The 27,041-nt window shown below is 41.2% G+C and overlaps 1 protein-coding gene across 1 annotated transcript in view; it reads right to left on the minus strand.

The window, feature by feature from the left end:
• Window positions 1–27,041, minus strand: part of dcc (DCC netrin 1 receptor) — a 310,603-nt gene that overhangs the window by 45,802 nt on the left and 237,760 nt on the right. The window contains exons 17-25 of the mRNA XM_061698483.1: window positions 23,773–24,011; window positions 22,373–22,511; window positions 18,114–18,221; window positions 16,777–16,971; window positions 15,928–15,960; window positions 15,097–15,162; window positions 7,551–7,713; window positions 4,097–4,320; window positions 3,700–3,816 (exon numbers count right to left, since the gene is read on the minus strand). Coding sequence (XP_061554467.1) covers window positions 3,700–3,816; window positions 4,097–4,320; window positions 7,551–7,713; window positions 15,097–15,162; window positions 15,928–15,960; window positions 16,777–16,971; window positions 18,114–18,221; window positions 22,373–22,511; window positions 23,773–24,011 — 1,284 coding nt within the window. The remainder of the gene's footprint in view (window positions 1–3,699; window positions 3,817–4,096; window positions 4,321–7,550; window positions 7,714–15,096; window positions 15,163–15,927; window positions 15,961–16,776; window positions 16,972–18,113; window positions 18,222–22,372; window positions 22,512–23,772; window positions 24,012–27,041) is intronic.

Raw genomic sequence — 27,041 nt, forward strand, 5'->3', positions numbered from 1 at the left:
AGAGATATAACAAATGGATCATCTGCTCCATGGAGACTGAATCTTGGCGCATAGGTGTTAGAAATGAGCAAGTGAGAAGGAATCCAGAAAAGTAAATCACGTCAGCAGGTGTTAAAAACTACTTTTAAAGAGCTGATTAACATAAGGAAGTGAGAGGAAAATGATCAACGTAATATATAGAAAAAGCATTGCACATCCTCCACATATAATTGGAAAATGCATAGATGACATTAAATGGACAAATATGAGAGTGCAGTTAAGGGTTATGAATCAAAATGGTGAAATGAGGTACAATACGAAGTGCATCAGAACTGGTGTCACAAACGATACTTCAAATCCAAACGACAAGTTTTGCCCTTCAAAGAAACCCCCCCACCGCTGCAATCTATCACACTTTTGTAGCCTTCTCTGCCATGCCTTTATCCAGTCCTGGAAGAATTCTTTCGGGATTCTCTGCAGCTCTGTCTCCAAAATGGGTCACCTTGATGACCCACTTCAGCTTGGGTCAGAAAAAAAAATACACAGAGCCAGGTAGTGTGAGTAGGGAAGTTGTTGTACCATGGCTACGATCTTCTCGGCCAGGAACTGTCAGATGCTCAGGGCATTGTGAGCAGGCGCATTGTCATGTTGAAGCAGCCATGAGTTGTCCTGCCGTAACTCTTGCCTCTTCTAGTGTACGGATAGAAGCCTACGCCGCAGGATCCTTTTGTAGACATGCCAGTTGATTGTCTGGCTGGCATTGAAAGGGAAAACTCTAGTTTGTGTTTGAAATATATCTTTTGTGACACCAGTCCTGGAACCTTTCTGACATACTACATGTATGAAATTCTTTGGCAGCCTCACATTCCATGCAATGGCCCTCGTACAATGACATGGGCATGGTTGAAAAGATTTCAGAACTTGTTCTCTGAAACATCAGCTTAGGACAAACCAACAGAATAGAACAAAGTCAAGATGAGTATCATGTTGGCCCTCAAATTAACTGCTATGATCTTGCAAAGTTCCTGAAAATATCTACAGAACGTAACCGTGGTGCTGCACTACTGTGTTACCTAGGAATTGGAATCGTTGCTTTGTTATTAAAATACTGTCACTACAATTAGAGTTGTAGTGCTGCCTTACACAGCTGGTGCACTAAACAGGTGATTTATATATATGTATATATATATATATATAAATCACCTGTTTATATATATATATATATATATATATATATATATATATATATAAATAAAATACCTTCCTCCAACTATGCTACCTTTAATGAATTAGCGAGGTGTTTTGATCATGTGTAATGCAATATCAGGATTATTGAATCAAACACTTGCTTGTGTCACTGTGTGACCCAATATTGGTTGGGTCACACAGTGCCTGTTCCCCAGGGGTCACATTTTTGTTACTTTAGATCTACAGGATGATTGAAAAGTAACTCCCTATTTTCAAATTCTTATAATTGATTCATATATTGCAATATCTTTCGACATTTTTTTGTGTATGAGTGGCCAGGCAGAAGTCCTGACTTAACACCCTGCTACTTTTTTATGTGGGGTTGGTTAAATGAGTAAGTCTATTCTACCAAACCAATGACTTTGGAAGAACTTGAAGGGCGAATACGAGAGTTCCTTGTGAAATCGGTTCATGCGTTTCCCAGGCGGCTTAAGAAACTGGTAGCTAATGCTGGCGCCCAAATCGAATTTTAAATATAACTCCTTGCAATACACACAATTCGCACTATGGAATGATAAATCACCAAGGATTCATTGCCTCAATCACAAAACTAAAATGGTTTACTTGTCCCCGTGAACTCCTGACAGAAGCGCACAAGTAGATGCCCTTTCCTGAGTGCCAATGTTGATTTCTGTTGATGATGATGCGACTCATGTTAACATGGTCTAAAGCTACCTTCCCAGGCACTATGTCAGAACAAATAGCTGAAGAAAGCATTGATGATGCAGAACTGCAGGCAGTGATTCAGAGTATGCACCATGACTGGCCTGAAGGTTCATGTGCACAGTATTATCATGTAAGGTTGCAGCTAGGTGACATCACTGGTGTACTCCTCAGACAGAGGCGATCATTTTGTTCTTAAGGATAGAAGCCATAATTCCTTACATTGTTCACACACACACACACACACAGACAACAAAACCTAAAACCAAATTCACATAATAGAGACAATTAGGGTATTATGAGGGTAATATTCTAAAATGTTCCCCTTTAAAAACTTTAACATCCCAGATAGAGATGAAGAGTCTTATTAAGATCTGAGATAGCTAGATAATAAAGAGCGAAAATACAGAGAGCTAATGCGAGAGCTGTATCAAGAATTGGCCCAAACAAAGATAATATTGCTGAATTTTGACACTATCAAGGGGTATGCATTAGAAAAGAGGGAAAATGCCATCGACAGACAAATATTGGGATACATTGTGTTGGTCTACGCGGCACGGTGGGCGACTGGTTAGAGCGTCAGCCTCACAGTTCTGTGGACCCGGGTTCAATCCCCGGCCCCGCCTGTGTGGAGTTTGCATGTTCTCCCTGTGCCTGCGTGGGTTTTTTTTTTACGGCCATGCATTCATTTCTAGTTGGGGTGGAACTGCACAACATAACATTTGCACTTCGACGCCACTCAAAAATTAAAACAACAATATGAGTCATTTTACACTGGTATCTATTGTACAGTGTCAATTTCTACTGTCAAGAATTATCATTGAATAGGCAAAATATTGAATGCAACTATTGAATTTGATCTCTTTTCAATGTGCAGGTGTACACAATATTTTGGTAAGTTTTTATAAAATGGTGCATCCAATGGTGATGATACAAGTTTTGATTACATGATACAATGTGATGTTAGATAGATGATGACGACAATGATTATTTAGCCTCGCTTAATGTGGGGGCCCATGGTTTCTTTTGCCAATTGTGACTTAACTTTTATTCCTGCCCGTGTCAAGTCATCATCTTACACTTTGCTACGTCTAATATTTTAGATACAAGAGAAAGGCCAAATGTTAGATTATACTGTACATATACAGCGGGGATCACCAACATGGTCCCGGCGGACACTCTGTAGCCCCCAAGGAGTCCATGAGTAGCCCGGAGGCCTGATGTAAAAATAGCTCACCAGTGATGGGACAATGTGATTATCTAGGAATGTTCTAGAACTGATCATTTCAATATGGAAACACTGGCTGCGATTTATAGAAATAAGAGTTTCATATTGACATTTATCGGGTCCTACCTTGGTAAATCATTGTTGATAATTATTGTGAGAAATCATTAACGTGATCCGTTGTCTTCACATATGAATACCAATTAATTATTAATCAATACAAATAATGAAAGTAATTTAAGCAAATTTGTTATTTCAGAAGTCTGTATCAAACTGGTAGCCCTTCACTTTTATCAGCACCCAAGAAGTAGCTTTCAGTTTCAAAAAGGTTGGTGACCCGTGATATACAGAAACTATATACTGTAATATAATATTTTATTCCATGTCATTTGACGAAAAAGAACATATATTTGTGTAAAATGAGGACTGATTATAGGGTGTAGTAGCTTACCTAATGGGATCTTGGGTCATCACTACATTACAGAATAAACAATACGTTATCCATCTAAGTAACTCCTCATGTTACCGGTATGCCTCTGGTAAAAATAAATTGTCTCAAAGCCAAGTTGCAATACAGTACATACGTGTGTTGCTTGGTTGTGAATCCATAGGAATCATCATTTTGCCTCGTGTTCCTCTCCTGGCAGCCAAAGATCTTTCTAGAGTAGAAATACAACTTGACGCTTCATCACCATCAGCTCCTGTAATGTTAAAAAAGCCTACTATATTGTTGTCGTGTTTGGGACACAATATAATTGTAAGTTTACCTTACATTTCTGGTTTGACTTTAGAACCTTCTCAGAGAAAATGTTTTATAATGTTAAATCACGCTTAGTATCAAAGCTGATACAGGATTACAAAAGATGGAGATGGCATTAATGTCAATGTGCTATCTTTTGGAAGTTTACTACAAGGGTTTCAATAGAGCCAGCTAAGATTAAGAGAAGTGCAAAATATACATAATACACATGTAACCTGCACCTGAGTGGCTACTCTTGCTGCCCATTTGGCTCTCGGACTGGCTGTGGACAACCTGGGGAAGGTCCTGGCATGACTGGATGGGAGAATCGTGTCCAGATGGGGCCACACTGGGCACTTTCTCAATGTTCTTCATCTCCATCTCCTCATGATGGATCCAGAGGTCAGGAGGTCGTAGATCCTTCTGACTGCCCTTCCTCTTATTGGCACTGTGGCTTGCTCTTTTCCTGCAAAAGGGGGACCAAAAATATACAGGTGAATGAATGTGGATGTATGGAATGTACAGTGGGAAAGATAGAAAAGAATGATATGAAAGGATCCTGAAATAAATATTAGAAAACGCACACGATTGTAGCGGACATGCCACACAAAAGATGCCACCCGGCAACCCAGCCTCGCACTACCACCACTCCCCGCCGAGGTAGACGTTAACTACAGAGTCACACGCAGACTCTAAACGGATCAACACGATAAACTATCTTCAACAAGACGCAGACATTTGCTTTGCCATGCCGACGCTAAGTGAATCACGGCTGCCTGGCGCGTCAAAGCGGCGTCCCGAGGATGCCGAGTCCCCCCCCCCCCCCCTCCCCGGACACTAAGTTAATTATCTCCCCGTCAGTTGAAGGATCACACCAACAAAGGCTCCACTCTGTTGAGTACCACCATTTGGAAGTTGGAACAGGCAACAGCGACACCCACGGGTGACGGAACGACTCTACAGACATGAGTTCATAAGACAGTCTGTGACTCGACTGGGAGTTAATATTTTAAGAACTTTACATGAACGCCACTAGTGACTGTATTGCTTCAAACTTGAATGTCTAACGTTGAATATGTTGTTAACTGAACCAGATGAAATGTTCCACCCCACACCACAAATGTCATATGAAAACCGTAATGTTCTCCACACCACACAACATTTGAAACATTCATTACAGGTATGAAAGAGGATGAGCTTGAACAATGCAGGGTGAGGAAATGGTCTCGTTATCTTAAATCCAATATTCCACTGGTTTTAAACCACAAAACAATCCTAAAATGGCAAAATAACACCAAAAGGCAGTCCAGCCCTCTGGGTTCATGAAGGTGGTAGAAAAGCAGGACGCCCACCTCACCCGAGGTGGCAAGGATACATCGGACGATCCCCGGCTGCAGCGCTTCCTGCAAGCGCTCCGAGCCACCCTGCTTGTGGCCCCGAACTCAGTCCGAGGGAACGGAGGCGGACGCGACGCGTCCGCCCCAAACGTCTGGCAAACAGAGACACCCGAGAGACGTCCTGCCTGGGAACTCGTTGGCATCCTGCTTTTCCTCCTTTTTTCCTTCCTCCCTTCCATTGAATCCACCTGTTCCCGTTGCGGACCAGGCCGGCCAGACACTCGGGTGCCTGACTCGCCTGCCTCAAACCTGTTCCAAACACGTAAGTCCAACATTGCGGTCTACTAAAAGTACGGATTAGTGCATATTCGGGTTTATATTAACGAGACCAGGAATCCTCAGCTATACGCATTCACTACGCGCCCATTCTACTCATCTCACGTCACAAATCCCTTCCTTTGCCAATGTTCGTCTGTACCTTGTTTTCTTTGTGTTTGTCTGTGTTTTATCCTGTAGAACCCCCTTTTAATTATTAAGTTTTCTATCAAATTCACCACTTGCATAGATTATGTGTGTGTTTGGGTTCGGAACGAAACCACCAGAAAGTCGAAAACTTAAAGTTTCTAAAATGTAGGCACCTTCCGATAAAAGACTGATTAAAAAGGTTTGTCGTCATTTCGCCTCAAGTTAAACTTGTAAAAATATGACGTCGTGCCCCTCATTTATATCAAATATCTTGATTTGTAACGCTCTAATTTAAAATTATGATAACCCGGAGGTGACGCAGGCACCGCTTCTAACTCATCGTTTCCTTCTAAATTAAGCACAATTCTTATTTCAGACATAAACCCTACACCAGGGTGGATCTACGAGGGGCAGTCAAAAAGTAATGAGCCCAATTTAAATTAACGTACAAATATATATTTTTTTCTTTCAGAAATGGTACGGTGTGTAGTTAAAATACTTGCTTGCAGGTTTATTTAAAACAAGGTTTGTTTAAGCCTGCCCTCTTCCTGTCAGCCATTTTTGAAATGATTTCATTGGTGGATGCCCTTACAAAGGGGAGTTACCACTAAACATTTTCAAAAGGTTGCAAAAGCTTCAATAGGCTACAGCACAGTCAAAAAGCCTCTTGTTCTTCATCTTTGATCCTGGACACTCACTTTTTTGCCCAAAGTCAAATACTTTACAAGAGAGTGCTTTATCAATGCTTTTTATCCGTTAAAGGCCACTGTAGTAGGAGTCTAACAAACCTGTCTTTGAAACAGACAGTTTGAGTACAATTTACATTTTTCTTTCAAATCGAAATACTGCACCACTACTTGGATCATAAAACTACCCATGAAAACAAAACAAATGGGCACAGGCCTAAAGATTGACCTGTAGCTTGAAACGTTAAAAAATGTTCATTTCTCAAAACTGTTTTAACAAGACTGGTTGAAAGTGTCCATGTAAAATATTTTCTTGAAATGAAAAAAAAAAAAATTGTAAATCATTTGTTCATCAAAAATGTTTTTCTGTCAGAAAAGATGGTTATAGGTCAGGGAGGTATCTTTTCTCCATTACCCACTGAAACACAATTAATTTAATTAAAAATTTACTACTGGCTGACTGACTATACTGTTGACAAATACTATTTTCTATCACTTTGTCCATGAGAAAATGACTTATTATCTGTACAAAAGAAAAGAAAACAATGTCAACTGAAACCTCATGAACAACGTGATGAATGAAAAGAGCTGATCAGCTGAATTAAAAAAGAATACAGACAGCTATGACAAATTGAAATCTTGATGGGGAATAAAAACGACTTCAACAGAAACAACATCAGAGTAAAAGCAAATAATTTGTTAAATAATAATAATAATTGTAACACTGTTTCGGCAGCGCGGTGGACGACTGGTTAGAGCGTCTGCCTCACAGTTCTGCGGACCCGGGTTCAATCCCCGGCCCCGCCTGTGTGGAGTTTGCATGTTCTCCCCGTGCCTGCGTGGGTTTTCTCCGGGCACTCCGGTTTCTTCCCACGTCCCAAAAACATGCATGAATTGGAGACTCTAAATTGCCCGTAGGTGTGAATGTGAGTGCGAATGGTTGTTTGTTTATATGTGCCCTGCGATTGGCTGGCAACCAGTTCAGGGTGTACCCCGCCTCCTGCCCGATGATAGTTGGGATAGGCTCCAGCACGCCCGCGACCCTAGTGAGGATTAAGCGGTACAGAAAATGGATGCATGGAACTCTGTTTCGGTATACAGAAACATTCATTTGAGTCTTTGTGAGAATGAGGGCCGATCATTAGCCATCTGCTGTGTTACATTCACAGATGCTCGCTGACATCACAAAGATAAAATCAATGTCTTACTTGCGCTGTTGGGCGGAGGAGCGTCGTGTACAGATGAGTGCCACAATGACCACGACAACCACAGTGATGGCTCCCACGGAAACCACGATAATGACCAAAAGGTTACTATTATTTTGTGGGGTAGCACTGCCATGTGGTGGATGCATTTGACCAATGGGAGACTCTGAAAAACAGGAAATAGAGATTGATATTAATATAAAACCCATAATTATTAATGTAAATGTTGCTAATGTCGTTATTACAGCAGCAAATAATTTTATACATTTTTGAAATTCTGAATATAGAGTGGTTGTGTGATGCTAATTTTCTCTAGTCACACTGAAGCTATGTTTAGACGATGATTATGACTATGTTTACTGTGAGAATGATAACGGACCTTAAAATGTTCCAAATAAACTAGTGGACATCTTGCTTGGCAGCTCTGTATCATCATTCCCTTTATCCATGCATGTACAGACCCTTTCCAAAAAATTTGAATATCATGGAAATATCATTTATTTATTTCTATAATTCCATACAAAAAAAGTTACAATTTCATAGATGAGAGATTCAGGGCCCACAATTTAAACAATTTCAAGTGATTATTTGTTTATTTTTACACAATTTGGGCTTCCAGCTCATAAAACCTACAAAATCAAGAATTAAAAAAAATAGAAGAAATAACCCCAAAATCCGCAGGCCATAAATGTTATAAAACTGCGTGTCACACACTAATCAGCTACTAAGCTCAAAGCACCTGCACATGTTTCCCCAGGTGTCATTAAATTGTTTCAGTTTGTTTCAATTGTCTCAGTTGGATTCAATATGGGGACGACTGCAGACGTGACAACTGGCCAGAAGACAATCATTGATACCCTTCATAGGATGGGGAAGCCACAAAAGTTCATGCTGGGTCCAAGCATACCAATGGAAAGTCTAGTGGAAGGACAAAATGTGGCCGGAGAAGATACACCAGCAAAAGAGATGGCCGTGGGCATCAGGGGAGTATCAAACAGAGAAGATTCAAGAATCTATCAGAGATCCAGAAAGAGTGGAATGAGGCGGGAGTCACAGCTTCAAAATCCGCCACATTCAGACGCATCTGGGAGATGGGCTACAACTGTCAATTGTCTCGAGCCCGCCTCAGAGAACCCAGACTCTGCTTCCTCATGGGAAGGCGTGTCGGTGGAATTGAGGAGTTCTTCGAAGTATTCTCCCCACGGACTCACTACGTCCAGAGTCGAGATCAGCAGCACCCCATCCCAACTATACACAGTGTTGATGGTGCACTGCTTCCCCCTCCTGAGACGCCGGATGGTGGACCAGAATTTCCTCGAAGCCGTCCAGAAGTCTTTCTCCATGGCTTCACCGAACTCCTCCCATACACAAGTTTTTGCTTCAGCGACCACCAAAGCTGCATTCCGCTTGGGCAGCCGGTACCCATCAGCTGCCTCAGGAGTCCCACAGGCCAAAAAGGCCCGATAGGACTCCTTCTTCAGCTTGACGGCATCGCTCACCGTTGGTTGCCGCCACGACAGGCACCGAACACTTTACGGCCACACCTGTTCGCCGCCTCTCACCGTAGGCAACTTCAGAGTGTGGAAGAGAGTCCAACCCCTCTCAAGAGGACTGGTACCAGAGCCCAAGCCGTGTGTGGAGGCGAGTCCGACTATATCTAGTCGGAACTTCTTGACCTCACACACCAGCTCGGGGTCCTTCCCTGCCAGAGAGGTGACGTTCCACGTCCCTAGAGCCAGTTTCTGTAGCTGGGGATCGGATCGCCAAGGTCCTTGCCTTCGGCCACCGCCCAGCTCGCACTGCACCCGACCCCTATGGCCCCTCCCACAGGTGGTGAGCCCATGGGAAGGCGGACCCACGTTACCCTTTCGGGCTGTGCCCGGCTGGGCCCCATGGGTGCAGGCCTGGCCACCAGGCGCTCGCCTTCGAGCCCCACCTCCAGGCCTGGCTCCAGTGGGGGGCCCCGGTGACCCATGTCCAGGTGAGGGAAAACTGAGTCCCTAGGTTGTCGTCATCATAAGGGGTCTTTTAGCCGTGCTTTGTCTGGTCCCTCACCTAGGACCTGTTTGTCATGGGTGACCCTGTTAGGCACATAAAGCCCCAAACAACTTAGCTCCTTGGATCATTGGGACACACAAACCCCTCCACCATGATAAGGTGACGGCTCAAGGAGGAGGGTCACCACAACAGTCTACCAGAATGTTTTAGAGGACTTCACAATTTCTTCTCTATGGAGATGCAGATTTCATCTTCCAGCAGGACCTGGCCCCTGCCCATACCGCCAGAAGCACCAAAAACCTGGTTTGATGCCTATGCCATCACATTGCTTGACTGGCCAGCCAACTCGCCGGATCTAAATCCCATTGAGAATCTATGGGGTATTATCAAGAGGAAAATGAGGGGCACCAGACCCAAAAACAAAGAACTGACAGCAAGCATCAAGGAAATCTGGGCTTCCATAACTCCCAGGCAATGCCACAGGCCGATTGCCTCAATGCCACGGCGCATTGGGGCAGTGATTCAAGCAAAGGGATTGCCAACCAAGTATTGAAGGTTAACATACCGTTTTGAAAGCACCATCTTTTGACTGATTTAATGTGACCCTAATTTTTGTCTTTTTTTTTCTACAAAAACTGAAGTAAATGGTGATTTCTTCACAGTATTCAAATGTTTTGAATTCCTGATTTTGTGGGTTTCATGAGCTGGACGCCCAAATTATGTACAAATAAACAAATACATACTTGAAATAGTTTAAATTATGGACCCTGAATCTATAATATATGAAAGTTTAACTTTTTGAATAGAACAATGGAAAATAAATGAACTTTTCCATGATATCCCAATTGTTTGGAAATGGTCTGTATGTGTGTTTGAATGGATGAAGTAACATTACAGAGCCCCCATACAGTGTACAATACAGATACCCAGCTGTATTTGTTTATATTCCAATGCACACTACTGAACAACAATAACGACCTAAACAGTTGTCAATTTGCATCACATGTACAATTCTGTTATTTCTGCACTATTGCGCACATTACATTGCTTTTACGACTATATCGGGAACTTGGTCCAGACCAAACAAGCAAGTGATCTCAGTCAGTTTGTAAGTGAATGTTTGGTCTATTTCAGCTCAAGGTTGAATATGACTTCGATCGACTATTCAGACCAGCATTAAAAGGACCGTAAATAGCAAGTAAATGCGACAAAATGTACATTCATGTCAAACAATACATTACAAACACTGACGAATTAGGTCGTGTGAGAACGAGATGTTCAGGAGGTGATGGTAATCGATGATATGGACAGTCATTAATTGAGCATAGAGAGAGAAAATAAGACAAAACACAATGGAACCCAGATGGAGAGAGATGAAAGCATGTTAGAGATTGAGATCAAGAGGGTTAGCAGAAATATAAAGCATGAACAAGTTCAAAAACAGTGAAGGTGGAATAAATAGATGAAATGAAAGTGGAACACTGGGTAGAAGAGAAATGAGAAGGGACTGAGAACAGACAGAAATGACTGTGACACAGAGAAAAAAGCAGTTCTACCTCTTTCACGCCTTCCCTGAACCCTCTGTCTTTCTAAAGTCAGTTGTCTCGCTCAAATGAAACCCACAATCCACCACAACTTACAACTGAAGCAAATGGGAGTCCCATATAACTCTCAGGTCCTCAAGACAAGATTAGATCATCTTGTAGTCTTCAAGTCTTTCTACCTTTCATTTCATTCCACACTTAAAGGAACAACATAAAAGTAGTAAATGTAGCTACATATACAGGAGCTAATCATTGTAACGGAACAATGTGCGTCATGTGAAATGCACAATGGACACATATACCATAATTCAAACTAATAGGTCAAAAGCTATTTTGTTAACTGTTTAGCAGCAAATTTCACAATTTACAGTGGCTAAAATATGTCATGACTCAAAAATGTAGGGCAATACCTATCATTGAGATGGATTTTCCAGTTTTGACAGATCCATTTATTTTCTACTGCTTAAGGAACCTTTTTTTTTAAAATAATTTAAGTGCATCAATTTTACTGCAGGCGGCACAGCGGGCGACTGGTTAGCACGTCTGCCTCCCAGTTCTGAGGGCCGGGGTTCAAATCCCGGCGCCGCCTGTGTGGAGTTTGCATGTTCTCCCCTTGCCTGTGTGGGTTTTCTCCGGTTTCCTACCACATCCCAAAAACAGGCAGGGTAAGTCAATTGAAGACTCTAAATTGCCCGTAGGGATGAATGTGAGTCCGAATGGTTCTTTGTTTATATGTGCCCTGCAATTGGCTGGCGACCAGTTCAGGGTGTACCTCGCCTCTCGCCCATAGGTAGCTGGGATAGGCTCCAGCACACCCGCGACCCGCGTGAGGAGAAGTGGAACCGAAGACAAATGAATGAATGACTGAATTTTACTGCATCTATACAAAAATATATTTTTTTTATTGAACCATACAATTAATGGTTTGCACTTGAAAGTTCGTTTTGCAAATGAAGAACAACAGAGAAATTTCCACTAGTTAAAAAACCCCACAATAAAATAGAAATATGAAAAAAAGCTGGAGCCTACCCCAGCTGACTTTGGGTGAGAGGCGGGGTCGTCACTGGACTGGTCCCCAGCCAATCGCAGGGCGCCGACCCCGCCTCTTGCAGGGCACATCCAGACAAACGACCATTTACACCTATATGTAATTTAGTCTTCAATTAACCGACTCAGACATGTTTGGATTGTGGGAAGAAGCTGGAGTACTCCCAGAAAATCCATGCAAGTACGGGAATGACATGCAAAAACTCCACACCAGAGAATACACATATCTGGATACTGTATATACTTGTAGAAGTAATAACACTTATGGTGCAAAATATCAAATATACTAAGCGAAACATTTGTACATTGTACTTATTAAGCTACTCAGTTGAAGTTTATTTAAAGACTGTGTAACATGACTTAAGATTTGTTTCTAAATATATCATATAAGTTTGAAGATACAATAAATGCTGCAAACGTTCAAAGAGAGAGAACAATGTAGTACTGAATTGTGGAGAAATAGCATTAAACACCTTTTCACCATTTCAGTTGTCCGGATTTTGGGGTTGCGGCTAAATATTTGCCCAGCACTTGAACTTTCTGGCATGAGTTGGCCCTCCCCTACTATATAAGTACTTGAGCGCCTTCTCGCAACAGTGGTTTCCTGTGCAATTGCGAGTTACTTAATTTTTATTACAAGGGCCATTTCTACCACTACGGAATGTAGTTAGCTAGCAAGTGTAAGGAATTCCAAATGAGGCCCACAATTTGCCCGGCGGGCTCGCAAGGAAAAAGTCCTGATGGAATTCTTTCTTTGCGCTTCTTTTAATGTTTGGTCGGTGAGCTGGTCCCCAAATAAGACTCTTGATACATTAGACTTGTCTTTGAGTATTTATTAATTACAAAAGCTTTGGTCAGGTAGAAGCATGCAGCGCGCTGGACTCTCTTCCTTCTCTCGTGGGATCCAGAAGCCGAGTGACTCTCCTTTTCTGACAACAGTTCCTGCTTCCTCAGCGGCTCCTGACCCAACCGGTTCTTGCCTGTTCTCTGTCTGAATGTTATCAGTATGTCTGTGGTGCATTTGTGTGTGTGCGTGTAAATATATATATATATATATATATATATATATATATATATATATATATATGTGTGTGTTCATAACAGTCTGGACAGTTTTAACAAACAAAAGCTAGTCTGTGTGTCCTTGTGTCCTGTAAGCAGCAGCTTAGAAATAGCCTTATGCCGATGAACTATGCCTACAACATAAAAAAAAATGCATCATCCCTGGATGCCACAATTTACAGAACAGCTCCGTGTCATTATCTCAGTTCCAAGATAAGTTATATATTTGTGGTTATTCGGGCTACGGTATTTAGTTGAAACGCAAAGTATCAGTAAAGTATAAATTAGCAGGATGTGCTCAAATACCTGTCAGTGTGAGCCACACGCTGAATAACGTGTACCGCTGTGATTAATAAACAGTTAACTTTCCCCGAAGTATCGCCGTTATGTGGACCCACACACAACACCGAGCTTGGACGACGCCTCCGCCGATCCGCGGCCTCTGGATGCCTGTTGGCCCACAAGGTGGCTGGCGCTTCTCGACGTGGTATGAAGAAGCCCTGCGACGGGTCGGTGAGACATATTCCAGCCACCGGCGGCTTCAAGCGGATATGTTTTCGGAGCAGCATGAACAGCTATGATGAGATGTATGATGATGATTATGTATTCTAAAATGGATTACTTAATGGCAGTATAGTTCCCAGACTTCTTCTGAATAAAATTAGGAGCAAGTGAACACATTTCCAGTCATGCTGTCCTTCAGCGCAAAAAAAAAACAAACAAAAAAAAAAACCTGTGCTGCTAAGGGGGTCTTCGAACAAGGTCAGCTTAGAAGACCACAGGTCAAATCACAGTGACTGTCACATTGCTGTGACCTGATGGAAACAGTCAGAGATTTATCTTTCTGCTCATAGTTTCTCAGTGAGAGGAAGCTAAGCAATATACAGACAAAGACGTGTTTAAGATGAAATATGGTCAACCTGAGGAATGAGCCTTTGCCCTCAGTATCCAGGCGTAGGAGGGCTCAGGTCAGAGAGGATGGATTTATGATCGCCTCTGGCAGTAGCGGCACCAACAATGCCGACAAAACATTTGTCTCCAGACACACACTCACACACGCGCACTCACACACACAAATCAGATCATTCAAAAAAGCCCCACAGTGATACTCTTAAAATAACACCAGCTACAGACATTGACTTCTGACCTCCATCGAATTGCTTATTTTCAAGCAAACCCATGAAAACATGGTTATATGGTACATTTTCCAATCCTACCATGCCTACCTACTGTATACCTAGTTAGTGTTATTATGAAGCTTAATATCAATATACTGAATTAAGGCATGAAAATGATTAGCGTCATGAGTATCATTAGTGAATACCTTAAAAAAGATCACCCACTGTCAGCATTACAGAAAATTATACTGTATATTGATATGTGTGAAAAGGTACAGTCTCAAGAAAACGGGAAATGTTTGAAAACAACAACTATTGTTGTAATAAAAAAAACAAAAACGGTCATAAAAACACATTTTTCAGAGAAAATAAAAGATCGAACATCATACTATGATTTACAGTATATCGTATGATGTTGCTATTTTCATGCTGTATTTGGTAGTCAACGTAATGGTTTTGCAGGTTCTACAGGACACCACATTTCCTCCATGATATTTTGTAATGATAACGATCACTCATCAACATGTAAAAGCATACAAAACAACACTGATTAATTCGATTTTAAATCTTTTTTTTCCTATCAGACTACCACAACAAATAGAAAGTAATAGATCGATAGATTGTAAATAATCAACTATACAGCGCAATTAGAGTAAATTTACAACCACACGCATTGAGTGAGTTATTGCTCATCTCAATGCTAGGATTAGAGCAGGACCAATTTACAAACAATTTTGTCCACATTGTCCAGATCAGTCAAGTTACTTCTGTATGTTTTACCGTTTATGCTGCTGCTGTCAATCAGGTTGCTATCGGACGGCCAGTAGGCGTGGTCTCCTCCTCGACCTGGCAGAAGCAAACAAAACAGAATGTTAAAAAAATTGAATATCTGAACACATCGCATTTTGAGTCATCCACCAAAAATCACCAAATATTTGTTCTAGTACCAATATTAATTAAGATAAGCATAATGTTACGTTTTCTTTTAAATGGACCTGTTCAAGGCTGATGATTTCATTTTTAAATGTACCTTAATTGTGATCAAACCAGAACACAACTCCATCCATCCATCCATTTTCTGAGCCGCTGGAGCCTATCCCAGCTATCAGCGGGCAGGAGACGGGGTACGCCCTGAACTGGTTGCCAGCCAATCGCAGGGCACATACAAACTAACAACCATTCGCACTCACAGCCACACCTATGGACAATTTAGAGTCTTCAATGAACCTAGCATGCATGTTTTTGGGATGTGGGAGGAAACCGGAGTGCCCGGAGAAAACCCACGCAGGCACGGGGAGAACATGCAAACTCCACACAGGCGGGGCCGGGGATTGAACCCGGGTCCTCAGAACTGTGAGGCTGACGCTCTAACCAGTCGGCCACCGTGCCGCCCCCTTTTATTCCTTCTTGTTTAAATATTTGTTTCCAACTTGTGCAGGTTCCTTCTTCAATTTCCTGTATATTCGATTTGTTTTGTTCCTTTCATTTTCACAAATGTTTCATCATTTTCTTAAATGATGTCCTCTTTGTGTCCTATTACAGTTTCCTTTATTATTTTCACAGGCTTCACCCTCCAGAACTCTCCTGTAGTCATTTTCCAGAACTACCTACCTTGATCATTGGCCATTTTGTCTGGATGTTCCACTGAAAAATAAACAAAGAGCGTTTCAACAAAACAATAAAATAAAAAGAAAGGTGCACATTCATAGATAAAGGTTTATACTTGCACAGATGCCACATATTTTCCAGTTTTGTTGTCTACTGTGCGACGGCGGTAGGGCTTGACTGATTAATCAGCCGGCCGATTTAATCGGGCAATATTAGCCCTTTTCAAATCGGCAAACATTTCTTGATGGGAAACTTAAAAACTAATCAGAAAAAGTTTGACTACCGTTTCAGTTTAATTGTCTCTCTGTACACCATATATTTAAAATGCAACTCGGTCAAAGAAAAAATGTTTTACATCTGAGAAAGGCAGCTCTGGTCTTTATTTTGAAGTCAACACTTCATGGCAAAGAATACAATGAAATAGATAAATGGGGTTAACACATTTAATCGCATTGTGCGTAAATAACATGTTGCCATTAACTTGACTCATTATGTTGCTTATATACTGCATACTTTGTAGTCTAAATCTTTTGCATGTTTTTTGTACTTGAAAAGTTAAACAAATACTTGAGGACAAAGTATTGTCAAACAGTCAAATGTTCTGCTTGCAATTCATATCTGTATTTCTCTAAGAGTTAAGGGACCAAAAAAAGAAATGATTTTATTCAAGATATATTTTTTAAATCAATCAGCTGATTAATCGGTTATCGGAACTTCATTTAGCAAATATCGGAATTGGCATCGGCCAAAAAAAAACCCCAAAAATCAATATAAGTCGGGCGCTAATGGCAATGAAGGCTTTTCCTTCGCTTGTCCATGGACCCACATAGAGTAGTTTCTATTCTGACATACCCTTGGCTGTCCTAAAGTGGACAGGTTCAGATAATGGACCAACTCCTTTGGCGTTCTTAGCCTGGATCCGGAAGTAGTACACCGTGTCAAGGTTTAGATCAACAACCTGATGAGTCAGCCGGTCGCCGCTGATCGTTTCCATTACCCAGTCATCTATTGGCATGTTTTTGTCCAGGGTATAGTACAGGATATAACCTGCAACATATGAATATAATGAACATGCATTTATCAAAAGTACAAGATTGCATGCGGTTCACATGGTAGTGTGTGTCTATGTGTAAAATATGTATTGTAAACTATATACAGGATGCAATTTAAAAAGACACTCAAAATGACACTTTTTCTTTCCAGGGACTGTAAAGTCACTTCTGTGTTTTGTTTCTAAATACATTAAATATGTTGGAAAATAAGTGCTGGAAACATGTGCAAAGACTGAGAAGAATTTAGTACTGAATTGTTGAGATACTGTAGCGTTAAACTCCCGACAGAGATGCGACCACAATCTCTAGACAAAATTGGCAGCACGTTACAATGGATTTTGTAAGTTAACTGCTTAAGAAGTTGATGGCAAGCGGGAAGAAGCTGTTGGAATGTTTACTAGCTCTAGTTTGCAGAGACACTTAAGGGAAAGTCGACTGTTTATTGAACACAGCGGCACACGTTACTCAGCTTGTAGCTGACTACGAACACTAGAGGACAAAGAGTATGACCGAATGTATTTGATTTACAGGCGAAGGGCCAGCAGGAGCGTTGCCAGCACATTCAGTGGACACGTCCATACCGTCCTTTATTTTTCATGATTTTGGAGCCTTATTTTATATACTGTACGTAAATTTGGCAGGCTTGTTGAAAACACTTCTCTCTCTTGTCAAATTAACAACTTTTTTCCCCCCACGTTACAGTCAATTTAAGTTTAGAATTTCATTGGGAGGTATAACAATTTAAGACATTATGCATTAAAAAGATTAATAATAACAAATAAAAGTTCCTTTGATGTGAAAATTGTAATAGTAATGATCTCTGAGATTCTGGGGTACATAGGTGCAATTCTTGCAGACAGCGTTTGATTCATTCTATAAGATGTTGAAGCAGAGCAAACAAACAAGCTTGTCCAAAAGAAGGGGGACAGCAAAGGAAGGGAGTGTGTGTGTCCACGACATACAAAGGTACCGTATGCGTGTGCGTGTACACTTTACACAAAGAGCTGACTGCTGTTGTCTCCAATAGTGTCGACTTTATGAGAAGTATGTCATACCTTGCTTAATATTCAGTGGGCTAATCAAAACCCCGTCCGAGCAGCCAAAATGACTATTTGTAACGTTATCTTGAACACTCACCTGTGATCCGCCCATTTGCCTCCATCGGTGGTTGCCAGCTGATTAGAATGGCTCGGGGCCGTCCCTCCCGACTGATCACTGTCAAGTCTTTGGGAGCAGAGCTAGGAGCTGCCAACAAAGCATGAAAGAAATATTAAGTCAAGCAAGATAAAATGTGTTTCAGTCTCATACATTCCTTGCTTCAGCTGAGGTTTGATTTGATTAAGCTAACTTAAATGGAAGAAATAGTTTATAATTTAGGGACATTCACATGATCATATAATCAATCATATTTCACATTAAAAGAAAAAAAGACAACATCAAACTATAGCATGCAGAGGCTAGTAAACTAGAAAAAAAAACAAGACTGGCTTCAAAGAGCTCGATTTGATAAAAAAAAAAAACAACAACTCTGTTTTCTCGATGATTTTGTCCTTGTCCTAACCACTGGCCAAATTAACATATCCTCCCCATTGATGTGTGGAAGGGCACTCAAGAGACCCAACATCCATCCATCCATCTTCTGTACCGCTTCTTCTCACGAGGGTCGCGGCGTGCTGGAGCCTATCCCAGCTATCTTCAGCATTCTGCTGAAAAATAATTATAATATGTCCCCTATAAGGCTTGCCTAAGGACTTTCTGTGCGTATCAATTAATCATTGTTATAATGGCACCAATTGAAGGCTAAGAAGACACAGATATCTCCGGGCGAGAGGCGGGGTACACCCTGAACTGGTTGCCAGCCAATCGCAGGGCACATGAAAACTAACAACCATTCGCACTCACATTCACAGACATACAGATATACAGTCGTGGCTAAAAACATTGGCACGCCTGGATCTCTTCTCAATGGCCTTCCCTGAATAAATGAAGGTTAAATGAATGAATTGCCAATTGTCACTGTATAAAAAGACATACTGCATGCTTTTTTTCTCAATTAGGATTACCAAAATCATTTCTATTTGCTAAGTGCCGGACCAATGAGAGAAGGGTTTCTTTAGACAATTTTCCATTACTTTCTTCAAAATCAGATGCTTACATACAGTGAGATTACTATGCCATTAAACAATTTGGGAAAACCCAGATGATCATGTCAGTTCTGTGCAAGCTTCTGATTGACAACATTTGAGTTAATTAGATACAAACCTGTGGATGTATTTGAACTAGGCACACCTGAAACATACTCCTGCTTTGTGCAACATCATGGGAAAGTCAAAAGAAATCAGCCAAGGTATGTACATATATATGTATACATATATATACATATATACATATATATATATATATATATATATATATATATATATATATATATATATATATATACACACACACACACACACGCACACACTCACGCATACACACAGTGGAAGGAACATACTGGCGCCGTGAGCCACATGGCTAATTTGCATACACCAGGACGCATGCCAATCACATGTAAATTAGCCACGTGTTTATGCTCTTGCTCACTGCACTCTTGAAAATGGCTGGCCCGACCGAGTTAATATCACAGCTGGAGAAGGTAAGTTTGGATAATCTTTTCAACATTTCAAACACTCTTGAGCTTTTCTATATTTATTCAATTGTAATTTAGTACAATATTGTGTGTTTTCGGCTACGAAAAAAGTTCAAAACAATAATTGCCTCTTACGAGTTTAATTAATTTAACCTTAATGTGCCGTTTGAGGGAAAACATTTTTTTTTAAAAAAGATCCCCTTACTAAATGCAAATGGCTCTTTGAAACAAGGTACCACAGATTCCTTAATCTGTTTGACCTAATTTCTTCATGCATCCCTGTAGCTTTGGCGAGAACATAGCTTTGTGTGCAATGTCATTCAAATAAATAATGAATTGCTGCAATTAGGTTCTTTTGCATCCCCCACCAGTCGATTGTAATTGTTCTGCAATCTATCTATAAATAATCGAGTATCGTGAAGCGCAAGCAAAGTTGTATTAGGAAGTTAATTAATGAAAAATATTTTTTTTATTTGAGATTTTAAAATCATGGCAAAAATACATCAAAATTACAATAAATTTTCTCACCCATTTAAATCAATTCTGAACACATGATACAGTATGAGATATAGAGGCTGTATTTCCCATTTTGTCGTGAAGACGTGTTCAGTGTGATTTTTGTTAGCGTAAGTGCAGAGCTGGTGGACCACTGCAGGAACTGAGTGTGCTCCGTCCATCTGCTCCTTCTGAATGTCAATGTATTCCAGCACACCCTAAGGGAACTTGGGGTAATGCCGTTCACGCTTAATTGAGTGACAAATCCAACAAACATGATTGTAAACACCCTTGAAAGAGATACCTTGACATTTTGATTTCAGTCTGTTCTGTGTTTCATGGTCGTGGACAATTGACATGTTGGGGCCAGCAGCTATATAGGGTGGGCTCAAGCCCACCCAAAACTTGCCTTAGCCCACCCGATGAAATCATCCTCAAATTAATAAATCAGTCAGTCGCAGTGCACATACAGACACAGACAACCATGCGCACCGTCACTGAGTGGGAACTGAACCCACGCTGCTCGCACCAAAGTCAGGCAAATAATGTACTACAACACCATAAGTGACTCTCTCTTTCTCTCTCTCTCTCTCTCTCTCTCTCTCTATATATATATATCCATCCATCCATCCATCCATTTTCTGAGCTGCTTCTCCTCACTTGGGTTGCGGGCGTACTGGAGCCTATTTCAGCTGTCATCGGGCAGGAGGCGGGGTACACCCCGAACTGGTTGCCAGCCCATCGCAGGGCACATACAAACAAACAACTATTCGCAATCGCAGTCGCACCTACGGGCAATTTAGAGTCAACAATTAAGGCATGTTTTTGGGATGTGGGAAGAAACCGGAGTGTCAGGAGAAAACCCACGCAGGCACGGGGCGAACATGCAAACTCCACACAGGCGGGGCCGGGGATTGAACCCGGGTCCTCAGAACTGTGAGGCTGACGCTCGAACCAATTTTCCACCGTGCTGCCTCTCTCTCTCTCTCTCGCTCTCTCTCTCTCTCTCTCGCTCTCTCTCTCTCTCTCTCTCTCTCTCTCTCTCTCTCTCTCTCTCTCTCTCTCTCTCTCCAAGAGAAATGGAGTAGGGGTTATTTTAAAGGAAGAGTTAGCTAAGAAAGTCTTGGAGGTGAAAAGAGTATCTGATCGAGTGATGAGGCTGAAACTTGAAATTGAGGGTGTTATGTATAATGTGATGAGCAGCTAGGCCCCACAGGTAGGATGTGACCTAGAGGTGAAAGAGAAATTCTGGGAGGAGCTAGACGAAGTAGTTCTTAGCATCCCAGACAGAGATTTCTACAATATATTGATTTCAACCTAAATTGGACGTCATGCAAGCTTTGATGATCATGCAAGCTATGATCCCGACGACATCATATAAGGACCTCAGTCTTGCTCCTCTCTCGTCTACTAACAGCTTCAAACAATACACTACGTGCATCAATCAACTTTGTACCTCCTGTATGTGAAGTGCCAATGTGACGGGAGCTATGGTGTATTTTGATTGATTGTTTTTATTAATATTATTATTATTGTTATTATTATTATGTGTACAGCACATTGTCACAGCCACGGATGTTGTGAAAGCACAACATAAATAAAGCTGTGTTTAGTAAATTCCATGCATTTTAAAAGTAAATGTATTTCATGTACTTTTTTCACTGAATTTACTTCATTTTATAACCAGTGTTATAAGTGAACACGTGCAGAATTGTTCAACAAAACTCTCAGTGAGGTTCTTGACCTTGAGAAGATTCTTTGCAAGGAAAACTTAACTCTCAGTCAGCAAAATGAAAAATTGAAAGCTAATTCATTCTTTTTTTTTTTTTTTACGTTGTGCAAAAACATTTTACTGGACCAAGGTAGACACAACTGCTTTGAGATAAAATAGCAAACTCTAATTTGTACTTAAAACCCCACTTCAAGCATCCTAATGGTTAATGAATGTTATGGAAAAGCTCAAACCATTATTGAAGGAAAATGGTTTTGGAGTGTATAGTCAAAAACAACGCTCCTCCACATACACACAATAACACCGTCCATTTCAAATCGTACTCTTGCCGTGAAGTGGGCACACTGAACTGCTAAACATTCTTTCAAATGTGTTTTGTGCAACTTGCCCCCATTTGTTAATCTTTGACAGGGAGTTCTGTTGTTGGTTTTTGTGCAAATATCACAAAAATCATAATTTTGGTGGGATCAAGAACAATATATTTGTATGTGTACGTGCGTGTCCGTGAGTGTGCGTACGTGCATTGGTGTGACGTACCTGCTTCATAGGTGGTAGCATGCGCTGTCATACTCCAAGTGCTGGATTTCCGACCTTTGGTAACCATCACAGCAAACTCGTACATAGTGTTTGGTTTGAGGCCAGTGACGGTATGGCTGAGGGCGGTGGTGTCTGCAGACTGACCATCAAAGGCAACATCGTTTAGAGATTGCATTCTTACAACATCTTCCGAAGGAACGGAGACATTCCTCAGCTGCTCATGTCCCGTCCAAAATAACTCGGTGTACTTTGTGAGAATAAAGCCGAGATGATTTCATACTGTGCAGAAGTCTTCGGCCCCCGTTAGATTTTTGCTTGAGCAGTACTACAAATGGCCATATGAATTCGAATTTGCAGAATTCCCAAGGCCAAGCAAGCTCTTACCAAAAGTGAAAACAAATCATTGACAGTTTGTTGTATTGCCAAAGCACCAACAAAGATATTGCGAGGCACGTGTTCGTTCGTCTGCAAACCTTCTTTTCACGCTCACACAGATTCACCTGATATCCATCATTTACTGTACAGCAGAAACGTCAGGAGAGATGAGCCAAAATGTCTCGAGTAAAAGAAGTAAGAAAACACAACTTTTTGTTTTGTTCCTGATTTGTGTATCAACATGACTCTAGTTGAGTGTGTAATTTCCATTCAATTTAATTTCGTTTCATTTGAATGCCATCCTAGTTCAATGAATGTGACAGTTCCACTGATTTAGTTTGTTTATTGTGTTTTGTATTCAAACACATTTTTATTGGTTCTTCTCCCACATTTGAGAAATGCGTTTTTGGGCAAATTAATAGCGACAGTATTAAAAAAAAAAAAAACATATTGTGGAAGCAACAGTGGTAATAACATGAAGGATATCCGAATCTATAACCTTAATTCCCAATTATGTAATTAATGTTACACATTGCCATTTATAAAAATCTTACTGAAAAGGACACAATTTGTATACTCTCCATGAGTATTACAAATTTGATTTGAAAGCACTGGTGATTGCACATATTGGTGTGCAAGAAAGTTACGTGGCTATAAATGCTCACGGCTTTTTATAGGGGGCCTACAAGGTGGTATGAGTACGAAAAATCGATTCTGTCCATTGCTAATCAATTATAGAATGTGGGCATACAATAAACAAATCATTTCGAGAACTAAGCCAGCTCTCTGTGCCACACAGGAGCCTGCAGAAAACATACCGGTGACGCCAACCCGTACAAAAAAGTGGAGAATAATCAGTCCCTCGGCAGAAAGTGCCAAATATGGAGGAGAACGTTTCATACTGTATATCACAAGTGTTTTCTGTTATGCTGAGTCTAGTGCAGTTACGAGTCTGTTGTAATCATACAATCTCTCGTCTGAAACACTATTACAGTGTAAATGAGGGCGAACGTCCGCATGTTTACCTTGTACTTGCCGCTGGTGGAGTAGCTGGTCTTCCACTTGACCGAGTAGTAGCGGACCTCGGATGACTTCTGGTTCTTGGTCATGGAATTGTCGGCCCATGAAACACGGACTGAGTCCGAGGAGAGAGCCACAGCTTGGACCCCAACAGGGGGTATCATGGGTGTGCTGGTGTCTGACATGGGAGTGGGGTATTTATCAAAGAGATGGAAAAGGTCATCCTCAGATGGGTCAATGGGGTCTGATGTAGGGTTGATAAAATGACCAGGGCGTGTGGAGCACATTCACAGCGTAATTAATGTGGGACAATGATTTGTATGGGTATGCCAGGCATACATTCATGTATTTTGTTATTTGAGCGCATATGGTATCAAAGGAAATGAGTTAAAGATGTCAGAAAAAGGAAAGCATGCCAGATGTGGAGGAGTGAGAGGGAAAAGGGAGAGAAGACAATTATGGAGAGAGAAAGACAATAATAAGAAGGCAGTTGGAGACAATAGTTGTCACTATCAGCAAGAACTGAAGACATACTGAAGACACAGACGAACAGTTAAGAGTTTCATGAAGAAAATCCAATTGACTCATCAGCTCCTGTATTGTGATGTACACATTGTGATTTGGGAAAAGCAAATATGTTTTTTCTGATATTATTGTGATACGAATAAAAAGGATATGCTTTATGTCTGCTTCTGTGGCAGCAGTTGCAGGACAGGCAAACAGGAGCGGGACTGGATTATCATAAAACCGTTAATTCGGCTTTTCTTTCCTTTGACAGACTTAACCTTCAAAATAACCTTTTGAAAAGACGTTTGAAGCTGAACACATCGTCACAAAGTGATGGTATTTTAGTCGTGAACGATGAAATTGAAATTTCCCAGGTATCATAAGACTTCTTGGTCAAGAACCATCTGTACCAATGACACCAATCTGTTTGAATTAGTGTCTTCGGTCTGTCAAAGAGCATGCTTCCTTTATGTGCATTCAGAAACATTTTACACATAAGCCATTTTTTTTAATGGGGTGATAAAATACAGGAGAATGGGGATGTGTAAGAGATTCCAGTTAAGAATATGCTTGCTCTATTAGGTTTTTTTCCACCATCTTATAAACAAATGTCTTTTTTTTTTTTCTTTTTCTCCCACGTTAAATCTTTAGTTTCTGACATGGCCCATCCGCAGTCACCATCATTGAGACGCGCGGGAAGGCAGCAAAAGCACAGTGTAGAATACAATTTTTGAAAAATGGTCTGCTTATTGCAGCTCTGCTAGCTCAGATCTATGGACAGTGAAAGCTAATATAGCATACGCTGATTCGGGTTCACAAAATTTAATTGGAGCTCGGGGTTATTACTCGAATCCTTGTTTTTGGCTGAGAACAACAGAAAGGTTCAGAGCTTTAAAATCCACGAGCTGGAGGACACTCCACCTACCACTTGTGAAGCACATGACTTAGAGCGCAGCGCAGCTGAATTGGTGAGCAAAGACAATTTTGTGTGCCTTTTGATCAAACAAAGTTGCTTTTTTTTTTTTTTTGTGTGTGCTGATATACTCCATCTCTCTTTTAAACTCATCTGTGGGGTAGACTGCGTTGGTAAAGTCATTTCTTTTACACAGTTGACAGTTTCGTCATCCTACACATTTCACATCAGGGTTTATCGTTCCAGACCATAACATGGCAAGTGGAATTGGAGGGGCAGGCAGACTGGCAGTGTGTATCGTTATTACCGAATCCTTCCTTTGCAATATATGGCTCAAAATATGCGCTGGGAAAGGTTGTGGCTATTCTTATTTTTCTTACCTATTTTTTACATGGGGCAGTCAAACGTTAATGAGCCCAATTTTCCTCTCGCTTTATTCACTGCAATAGAAAGGCAATAGAAATAAAGCCCCAAAAGTAGGGATTTCATCACTACTTTTGAATATAATCTCCCTTTTTCTCAACACCGAATGGCCGTCAATGAACAAGGGCATGTATGCGTGTTTGACCTGACCTGCAACAAGAAACAGCACTCTTTTGAGGACAAAATGTGGACAGGTATATTCTGGACAGGGAAGACAGATGGTTTGAAAGAGCGGTGAGAGAGGCCATATTACACAAAGGTGGAAAAAACATCCCTTAACAGAGAAGGGGGCTTACGGCATCACCTCATCATCATCTCCTACTTTTGTCCATTCCAAAGAAACTCAATAATTCGGCCTCTAACAAACAGCACTGCATCCTTGACCGTTAGGTAACTCCACAACCACTTTACCCTCCATCCGTCCATTTACTAAACCACTTATTCTCACTAGGGTCCCGGGTATGCCGTGACAATTGTGTCGCCTTTGTTGAGACGTCATACAAATCGGACATACCAGTTGGTTGGTGTTAGCGGGATGGCGTTAGGCTTCGGAACTAATTACATTTATGCCTCTCAAGTTGCTGTAACTGCAGCTACCTGCTCACAATCAGAGTACGCGGGTGCCCGCAATTCAAACGCACGTGCGCACACGCTCGCAGGCACGCACACACACACATGCACACGGCTAATCAGACCGAGAGTCCCTGCTCTTCACCATCGCTGATTGGTTTAGAGACCACGATGATGAAACCCATCTTTGTGCCTGCTTTCAAGTTGAGAAAACGTTTTTTTTCTTCCTCAAACTGGGCACCTGAACGCCTCCTCTGTTTTTTTTTTTGTTTTTTTTTGTTGTTATCGCCACACCATTCAGAAATTAGGTTGCATATGCGACAAAATTAGTCACAGTCTAGAGTCCTGTTTTGTCCCCCCCAATAAAAAAATAATACCCCAGCACCACGCCAGAGTACTAAGACATAGCTCTGCGTCCTAACATGCAAATTGAACATACTTTATGCGTCTCTGCTAATTTTTGTGTCTCTGACGCAGAACGCACATCAAACGAGATCCCTTTATTTATAAATATATATATATATATATATATATATATATATATATATATATACACACACACACACGCACACACACACAGAGATAGATAGATAGAGCGAAAGAGAGAGTGCGAGAGAGAGAGTTAAGTCCCGATTTGTGTGTTTCAAGTTGTTTTCCATAGTTACTTTGTCTGAATTTCAATCCAATCACCATGCCTGCTCCCTTGTCCAATGCAAAGATGAAAGCAAGCACGTGTAAAGGTCATCATAAATAACGAAATGGAATGTTTAAGGACCACGGTGGTGAGGTGGGTGGGCTCTAATGATTTTCTTTGTGACTATAGCATCCTTCCATCCATCCAGCTTTGTGGTCAGCCTCATG

The sequence above is a fragment of the Phycodurus eques genome, chromosome 15 (genome assembly GCF_024500275.1).
Source record: "Phycodurus eques isolate BA_2022a chromosome 15, UOR_Pequ_1.1, whole genome shotgun sequence".
In the NCBI taxonomy this organism is placed as follows: Eukaryota; Metazoa; Chordata; class Actinopteri; order Syngnathiformes; family Syngnathidae; genus Phycodurus; species Phycodurus eques.